Genomic DNA, 9,575 nt, shown 5'->3' with positions numbered 1-9,575 from the left:
ATAAAATCTCTTTAGTACATATGCATTCCCCAACTTGTCCTTCGCGTGGATGACACGAGTGACTCTTCGTCTACCTTTCTTTCCTTGAGATACTCTCGAAATACGTTGAGTGCAACTTTTGTTCCTTTTTTAGTATTCTCACTGTTGTTTCGATCAACTAAAGATGTCGATTAATTCTCTGACAGCTCGGGGAACCGATCTGCCATTTTCTCGCAAGAGCGGGATTTCAATTGCGCATGAGCAGAATATTATTTGCAGCAAAACACTTATTTGTAGGCAGTTATTTGCAGGTCACGTGGTGGGCTCTCGTCCAATGAAAAGGAAGGACAAAATACATCGAATGATAAATTAATGTTATTGTCATCAGGTGATTTCCAAAGTTATCAACCCCAAGTCGATCAGCATGGGGGAATTATATGGCTGCTTTGACCCAGTCTCCCATGAGTGGTCCGATGGTGTATTGGCAAATTCCTTTAGAGAGCATGCGTCGTCCACCACAGAAGACCGCAAGTGGTTGCTCTTCGATGGGCCAGTTGACGCGGTATGGATTGAAAACATGAACACCGTACTTGATGACAACAAAAAGGTCTGTTTGCGTATTTTGTCTTTATCTTAAAGCCAGCCTGAACGGTTTAAACACCGAGCAATTGTTGGAAGCCAAACAACATTTTGCTGAGGCGCTTCCAAAATTGCACTTACACGGGAGAGCAAACGTTTTAATAATTTTATTCCGGAGGAACTACAGTCTCGGACAAATTTGATAAAACACTTTGCAATACCTTGCCCTCCCACAATGTTGTTTTGGCAATGGGCTCAGAAACTCGCGTTAAAACAACATTGTGAGGAGAGAGTTAGCTGCGAAAGCTTCAGATCTGTATAGTCGTGTACTGTTCCAACGAATTTTGTGACAGACTGTAGAAGCAAGGAACAGAACTGATCTGAGTGTGCCGGCGCACAAGTGTTGGGTAGACAGCCTCTTTTTCAACCCGAGGCCATGTACGAAATTTGCGATTGTGATTAGTTTTCGCTGTACCGTATGATCGTCATCTAATTAGGCAAGATTTAGCACCGTTACTCACTTTGAAACAGGGACTAGAAAGACTGTACCATTTCGAGACTTGAGTGGTATCCATGACAAGTTATAACATGAAAGAGTTTCGTATCTGCCGATGTGTCTAGGAGGTACATGCTAGGTATTATGGAAGTCACGTAATGTTCCCCAAACCTTCTCAATATTACCGAACTCCAATCTTGTCGGGGTGTTGTTGGAAGCACGTTTCATAGTCATGACCTTTTAAAAATCTTTTATTTTTGCTTTCGCACTTCTTAAGTACAGCCCGCTATTTATAATAACGATTAAACTTTATATCACATTAATCCTCCTTTCTTTTGTGTTTTTAGCTGTGTTTGATGAGCGGTGAAATCATTCAAATGAACAACAGGCAGAGTTTGATATTCGAGCCAGCCGATCTGGAGCAAGCCTCCCCTGCTACTGTCAGTCGCTGTGGTATGATATACCTCGAACCGCACCAGGTAGAACCTTTTTGCATTTGATGCAATGAGTGGTACTGAAAACGTGTACGAAAGTGATTGCACACGGTCGCCAATCCTTCCTAAAATAACTTGTCTTTCCTGATTAGTTTTGTCCTCCCTTGTCACAGAGAAGCGCCTTTAAAATTATGGTGTTAAATGAGCAAAGAAAACTGCCGCCTGTGTAGAATTTTTCTTTCCCCTTTCCTGTGAATCTTCAACGCGAAATGACTAAACCTCAAGTTCTGTGGAGCACCTAATTGTGAATTCCCATTTTCCTTTTTTATTTCAAGCATCATTTACCCCTAATTTATTGCATTCATGTCATTCATTCAGCTTCGCTTTTCCTTTAACTCGTTATTTTCTCTCCGTTCCATTTTGCATGGTTTGTTAGCTTGGCTGGGAGCCTTTGATGGAGTCTTACATGAACACACTTCCCAAGAGTCTGAACGCCGAGCATCTGGAAACGATTCGCGCGCTTTTTATGTGGCTCGTACAGCCATGTCTGTGTAAGTAATGAACTGAAAGTAGAAAAGTGCTTTTTTGCTTTGTGTCTTTAGTCATTGTTGTCATAGTTGTGATGATGAGAATTACTCATCTTACGGCTTAGCGACGCGAGCAAGAGTAGAAACAACATCAGGAAGATAGAGCGGTTTTCAATTGAGTGTGGAAAGTAATTAGTTTTCGCGCCACTTTTTCAACCAATCAGAAGTGAAACCAAAACCAATCGTGGCTCGCGCGTGCACATTTTCCCGCTCTTTGTGCCGGCTACGTGTAATTACTTCGAGTTTTGATTGGTTTACTGGATTATCTCCGTCTTTTTTGATTGACCAAAGTAATTACTTTGGTTTTGGTTTTACGACACTCATTTGAAAACCGCTCTATCTGTGTTTACCCTTTTCATTATTTAAAAATCTTAACCACTGGAACAAAGGAACCGTTTGTTTCGGCATCCATTGAGCTTCTGGTTGGCTCATTATAGCCAACGTCAACGATAGTTATCGTCTTTGCTTTACGCAGACTCGTCAACCTTTGTTAATTAATTGTGGCTTTTGGCCTAATTGAAGGTGCTTATTAACAATACCGGGTGTCAAATTGTGCTTGTTCGTGTATTTGCGTTGTTCTTAACCCCATTTGATTCTCGATTCTTAAGTTGCTCGCTGTGAAATCGCCACGTTGATGCCCAAAACAATGGATCCCTCATTTGCTTCTTCTGTTTTTCCCACAAAAATACACCTTAATCCAAAATGGCCGGTACTTTAGTATTCTTTTGTTTTCTTGCAAATTAGCCTTAGTGTTGCCTGGTACTTAAACTTAAAATTCAAGAAGAATGTTAACCTTGAACAAGGCAACAAGGCTAATTTGCATTTTAAAATGGTAGCCATTTTGGAATAAGGTGTATGGCGGCGATGACCCACCAACGGTATCAGAATCTGTTTTCCAGATGTGGTCACGTGATTACAAGCAATGACAAGCGTGCGCAGTAAGCGTTGCTCATGCAATGCTTGCCCATAAGTGTGTGAATCGATTAACCCGGTGGTGTGTTGCCAGAACACCCCCTAATTGAACGTTACTTGTCTCAAGTGTTCACATTTAATGAAAGAGTGTTTTGCCACGCTTCATCAGATTTTCTCCGCCATGAGTGCAAGTTCTTCATTCAGACCTCAGACATGCATTTGGTCAATTCGTTTATGAATCTGTATACGTGTTTATTGGACGAGATTGCTGCACAGGAGAATGCTGAAGGAGCTGATAGGATGTCCACCTCACAGGTATGCGCATCATCACATGACCACCACCAATTGGTCGTAAGTGTGGTTATGATTAAACCTCAATTAAAACCCAGTTTACTTGACCACCGACGTTCTGGGTGGTTAATAACCGTTGTTAGCGAGGAGTTGTTGAGTATTGAGACTGAAGTTGGCGAAAACCTTTCTTTTTGCCTGCGATATTTTTGTCAACATTTCACCGTGAGACCTGCTTAGACCAGGGACCCTAATCAAGGATGACATCATCGGAAACAAGAACAGAGAGTAACAATAGGTTTAATTGGGCCTCCGTACATTTGACATACATTTGACATGCAGAAGCAGTTGCAAGAATAGGAAAATCCTTTCGGTAATACAAAGCCCTTTTTTCTTTCTCCGGAGGTTCTCGTTCTTGTCGACGTCGTTTCGCTTAAGGTCTTTTAAAGTCTTGTTTTGGTGACAAAAGAGGAAGAGACCACAAAGGAATGGATTTAAGCTTGTAATTGATACATCTTTTTTCGGGTATTTTTAACCGAGTGTTGCATCAATATACGGGGTGACTTGACCAGACCGCTCTGTGGGCGCAAATTCGGTGCACAGTTACAGTCTTTCATCAGATAGAGTGGTTCTCAATTGAGTGTCGAAAGTAATTAGCGAATTGCTTTGGTTTTGCATTACTTCACTCAGTGATTGGTTCATAGTTCTCGCGCCACTTTTTTAACCAATCAGAAGTCAAACCAAAACCAATCGTGGCTTGCGCGTGCATATTTCCCCGCGCTTTGTGTCGGCTTCGTGTAATTACTTCGAGTTTTGATTGGTTTACTGGATTGTGTCCGTCTTTGTTGATTGGCCAAAGTAATGACTTTGGTTTTGGTTTTACGACACTCGATTGAAACTCTCTTTATGTCCAGAATTGCAAGGTATTAGATGCGGAATTCAATAAGCGTCACGAAGTGTCCCCTTTCTCTTCTCACCATTTTCAACATCACTCGTGTCTCAGAATACAGACAGTTTACGTTACAAACTGTCCCCCAAATGCACCCCCCTAAGTAAGGATAAACATCTACATTTAGTACCCTAAGCTACAAATAACGCCACCGTTTACCCTTACTTTATTATGAAAATAGGTAGCAAATGCTTTGGGACCGGCTTACGTGAATTTCTGGACATAAAGGAGTTTTGGTATCGTTATTGTGAGTTAACTAGCCATTTGAGTTTTGCCAGTGAGCTTGTGCTCCAAGTCAGTAATACGTACTAGTTGAGGTATGAAAGAAGGATCATCTCGGTGGTATTTTCGATGACAATCTGTGAGTCACTGAGTACCCCACCGCATTCACGCAAACATTGTCTCTGAGTTGGGAAAAAATTGATCCTGTTTGATAACGTTATCAGAAACTGTTGCTCGTATGTTCCCTTTAAGAATGTAATCAGGAAAATTGAAAATGTAACGAGTTCACGTGGCGTCCAGGTAAAGGAGCATTCTGAAACTATTTTTTTCTGCAGATTGCTTTTGCAGGGTACTGATGTGCGTTTCGCTGAATTGTTCATGATTCTTCACATTTACTTATGATCTCTTTTCTTGGCGAGTTAATGTCCCACTCATTCATCCACAGATCACCAACTGGCTTCAGTGTCTTTTTATCTTTGCTTTGGTGTGGTCTGTTGGTGGTACAATTAACGGAGACAGCCGGAAGAAGTTTGATACCTTTTTTAGGCTGCTTATCAGCGGAACAGACAAAGATCACCCCAAACCCAACACTATCAAGATGACAAAGGTAAGCACGTCTTTCTTACAATGGACTGATACGGATATTGATATTGATAGTCTCAATCTAAAATTGCCGAGGTCAGTTGGCGAAAAACGGTAAGTCAAATTAAATAAAATTAAAGATGATCAAATGAGATTTTGGTTTTTGTTAAGGGCAGAAAACCAGAGAAAAGGGGGAAAAACTCTGAAAGCAGAGTAGATAACCAACAAACTCAACCCTCATATGATGGCAAAGGCGGTACTCGTACCCGGGCCACATTGGGCGAAAGCTCTCACTGCTTGCTAACCCATCTTCTCCAATGTACGTTCGTTAGTTCGATATCCAATGGTACAGACGGACAGACAGCCTTTATTTTAACACGATAATAATCAAAGCTCTGCAGCTTGTGGGGTCGCCAAAAAAATGAACTAAAAGCTAGTTTACATTACTTGCGTCCACCACTGAAATTTAATCCATGTTTAAAATCGGATTGGAATTCATGATAGACTCTCAAATATTTGTTCGTTAGTTCGTTCATTAGTTCAATGATGTTTTGTTCGTTTATTCCCCCTCGGGATTTAGATTAACTAGAGAAGCAAATATTCTAATTGTTTACCAATCAAACCGTTATAGTAGCAACCTTAAGAGACCACTGTTTTTCGTTTCGCCGCAGCAAAATGTCTTTCCAGACCGTGGTACTGTGTACGACTTCTACTTTGTAAAACAAGCCAGTGGCTCATGGAGCAACTGGATTGATCGAGTGGACAAAGCCAAGAACGTCATTCCAAAGGACGCTAAGGTAGAGCTAGTTGTCGTCCTTTTTAATAATTGACGAATTCTTTTGTCTAATTAACGATTAGAATTTTCTAGATAGTCACTGGACTACCTGTTCGAGTTTTCTAACCGTTCATATGTTTATATTAGAGTATTCATTATCGAATGAAGAATGCGTGTCATTTAGAGGGTGCCGTTCCTAGATTTATGTGCTTTGATGAGTTCTACAACAACGAGGAGCAAAAAAAATATTTCAAATCAAGAAGGTAGTTAACCAATTGGCTATAAACAATTGGTAACGAATCCGGGATTACCGAGGAAATATCTATTTGATGATCGGAGCGGGACTGGAACTTGGGGTATGCTCAGGCAAATCTACTTCCTTAGATAATAATAAGCGGCATGCTAAAATCGATTGCAAGAAAGTTTCAAACATTAATGTAGTAATTGTTTGAAATCTTGCGGTACGTTGTGCTCTGGGGACTTCTCTGAAATATAGATTCTGCCTCCATGAAATTTCAATTCAAATTCAAGGAAGCTATGTGTTACCCTGGGTACAAGAGGTTTTTTCTCGCGCGCGGCGGACGGAAATGGCCGACACCGGAAACTGCGCAAGAAAAACCTCTAGCACCCAGGGTAGCTATGTGTATCAGCTGGAGGAGACTCAGTCTCAAGAAACAAGTTAACCACGGCAACCTGACACTTACCTGATATCTATTCATGTATGAAAGAATAGCTGTGATTACACTAGCCCTTTTACCCATGGATAAATAGCGTTTGCCCACGGCCAGGACGTTTTTGAGTGCAACCGCTTTCCCTAGACCGAAACTGCCCTAGGGGTATTTCCTTGGATACATAAAAAAAGAACAAAAGAACTTCCCATGACAGTTCCTGAACTGAAAAGTACGGTATATTTGCTCCCTGAGGTGGCTTGGCTAATCATAAAGAACAACTAATTTGCAAGGTAACTTAAATCATATCTAATTATATTTTACCCTGAGGGGAGTCTTTACTATCAATCTCAGACGTCCGTGGGCAAGGGCTTTTTTTCAGCCCACTTCACGAAACGTTGATTTCAGTCTGCGGTTAAAAAATTCTGATCTCTAACTTCTGATGCGGCTCTGCGGTTTCGAAAAAACTGATCTCGTGACGCTATTTTCTGTTGCTCTCTCCAAAGAGAAAAACGCGAAACGATGTTGACGGCGATTAAAACGGGTCGAAGCTATTACGGGTAACTCAGGAAAAGCCTTGTCCGAGGAAATGAGAAGAAGGTGGAAAATTTTCTTCGGGTTTTTTTTTTTTCTCGGCCGTGGGAAGAACGAAGGACTAGCGTCACGTGGTCGGTATTTTCAAAACCGCAAAGCCACAAAAAATGTTAGCACGTGATCAGAATTTTTTAACCGCAGACTGAAATCAACAGTTCGTGAAGTGGGCTGGAAAAAAGCCCTTGTCCACGGACGTCTGAGATCGATAGTACTGTGTAACCGCATCCCCAAGGGTAACATGAAACCTGAGCTGAACCAAACCCAAACCATTTGCCCTCCGAAAGGCCCCAAACTCAAGGTGTGTGTAACCAACAGCTAATAGTTTATCATGCATGCTTCTCTAGGTTGTCGTAAATTCAGAACGTTTTTTCAAATCATTTTTAAGTGACGCAGATATGAGACTTGCATGCTTTGCAAATCAAAACTTTTCGTGGTCTGTGTCAAATTGTGCTCAACAGGCCAGCGAGTTGATGATTCCAACCGACGAGACTGCGCGTCAGGTCTTTTTCTTGGAAGCTTTTTTGAGTCATGGTAAACCGCTGCTGTTCATTGGACCCACTGGAACAGGCAAATCTGCAATCACAAACAATTATATCGTTGGAATGCCCCGAGAGAAGTATGATTCATCGCGTGCTTAGTAACCTAGACAATGTATGGCAACTTGGCTGGAGTTAATCTTTAGTTTATCTTGTTCTTTTGCTCATTACTTACATTAACTTAAGAGAAACAGTGCAGTATGAATCAGAATAAGTTCAACTTCAGCTACAGATTCACTCAAAGGCCAAGTACCTGACAAACCATGTAAACTCAGGGGCACCCAACGTCAATTTTCGGAAAATATCTGTTCGGAAGACGATTTGAGATCTAGAATTTTCGGAACATTTGTTGTAAAATTTCTTGCTTGCCTACCTCTTCTAGGATTTTCGAACATCTGAAAAATGGTATAATTGCCCATTTTAAACGGATTTTTTACCCTAAAAAGGTCACCTAGAATTTTCGGGATTCTTTTTTCTGGCTGAAATTTTCGAAAAGGTAAGTTTTGATCCCTTTAGTTTTCGGATCACCAGACTTTCAGCTAGGAAATCCGAACAGATGAAAATTTTTAAGGGGATAAAAATATGCCTGTATCTACCGTTTAAATACTAAAATACGTTTAACAAAGCTATGTTTAAGTGATTTTGAAACACATTCTCGTTGGGTGCCCCTGTAAACTGCACCCATATTTGTGGACGCGGTGTATGTGCCTGTGAGAAAGTGTCCTACTGATCTGTGGGCTCGACAATGTCATGCAATTCAAATGCGTTAATGCAAATGTGATGGTGAATGATGTAATTCGCCCATTAGAAGAACTTTAAAACAAATTCGGTTTCAAATATTATTTCGTGAGGTTAAAAGGTGTTTTTTGTTTTGAGTGAAAGTTCCCTCCAAGACGTACTTTATTTTGCGCGCTTGATGTGAATTGTTGCTTATAATGTACTGGCCTCGTTTGTTCAAAAGGTGAATAGTGCTGTTGACTGGAATAATAGCTGTCAAATGAATCGAAGACTGAATTGACTTTTTCGCGAACTTTTTTAACTCCTCTAATTGACCGAACCAGCGTTTCGTGTCAAATCAAGTCTTAAGTTTACTTATATCACAACATATGTGGATATAATAGTTCGATCGAAGTTTTTATAGATGGTCGCTTTTAGAGTATTTACATTAAATGGTTGTTTATTGAATGTTTGTGATCCTCCAGGTTTCTTCCGATCAACATCAACTTTTCAGCTCGCACAAGTGCCGGCCAAACACAAGACATTATTATGGCGAAGCTGGACAGGTAAGGTGGACACACTTAACCCTCTTCACGCTTAACCCTCTTCACCTCCAGGGGAGAGGGTTAACTTAATTTTAAATGTGCGTTTTCTTATTTATGTCCTTTAAGTCATAAAACAAGTACAATTATCTGAATACAATTCACTACTTCTTCGGTAACAGGCGTCGCAAAGGAGTGTACGGTCCTCCACCCGGAAAGAAGTGTGTGGTATTTGTGGATGACCTCAACATGCCTTCCAAGGAGAAATATGGTGCCCAGCCTCCTATTGAGCTACTGAGACAGGTGATTTGATTGTTGCATGTCAAAAAAATAGTTTGTAAAGGCGCGGATGTACTAGAATCTTGCAATTTCATTTTTTCTGTCAAGACTGAAGCGTGCGATTTGAGCAAGCGAGACTTAAGAGGCTCGTGGAGACGAGTTGGATTTTTTTTGACAGAGTGCGCTCTCTTGGCGTCGCACTCATCGAATCAAGAAGAAACTAAAGAGACAAAGAGGGAGAGATGGTAATATTCTTTCCCTGAACGTCCTCAACAACTTGACAATCGGGCACAGCTTGGGGAATTCTGAATGCAGCTTTAAAGGTTTCAATTCAAAGACAACGTTTCGACACTCCTGTTTAGTGTGTTCAAACGCTTGGTCTTGGAATTTTAAAATTTTAAGCTTCATTCAAAACCTTTCAAACCAAGGTTGTCAA

At 40.9% G+C, this 9,575-nt stretch overlaps 1 protein-coding gene across 1 annotated transcript in view; it reads left to right on the top strand.

Annotated features, from left to right (window-relative positions):
- The window catches only part of LOC138059602 (dynein axonemal heavy chain 3-like), an 87,563-nt gene that overhangs the window by 36,496 nt on the left and 41,492 nt on the right, over positions 1 to 9,575 (top strand). The window contains exons 41-49 of the mRNA XM_068905230.1: positions 368 to 586; positions 1,402 to 1,533; positions 1,925 to 2,039; positions 3,157 to 3,302; positions 4,892 to 5,053; positions 5,700 to 5,825; positions 7,524 to 7,681; positions 8,804 to 8,884; positions 9,043 to 9,163. Of these exons, the coding sequence (XP_068761331.1) occupies positions 368 to 586; positions 1,402 to 1,533; positions 1,925 to 2,039; positions 3,157 to 3,302; positions 4,892 to 5,053; positions 5,700 to 5,825; positions 7,524 to 7,681; positions 8,804 to 8,884; positions 9,043 to 9,163 (1,260 nt within the window). The remainder of the gene's footprint in view (positions 1 to 367; positions 587 to 1,401; positions 1,534 to 1,924; positions 2,040 to 3,156; positions 3,303 to 4,891; positions 5,054 to 5,699; positions 5,826 to 7,523; positions 7,682 to 8,803; positions 8,885 to 9,042; positions 9,164 to 9,575) is intronic.

Source organism: Montipora capricornis, chromosome 8, assembly GCF_036669925.1.
Source record: "Montipora capricornis isolate CH-2021 chromosome 8, ASM3666992v2, whole genome shotgun sequence".
NCBI lineage: Eukaryota > Metazoa > Cnidaria > Anthozoa > Scleractinia > Acroporidae > Montipora > Montipora capricornis.
The sequence above is the reverse complement of the archived record's forward strand: the minus strand, read 5'-3'. Positions and strand labels throughout refer to the sequence as shown.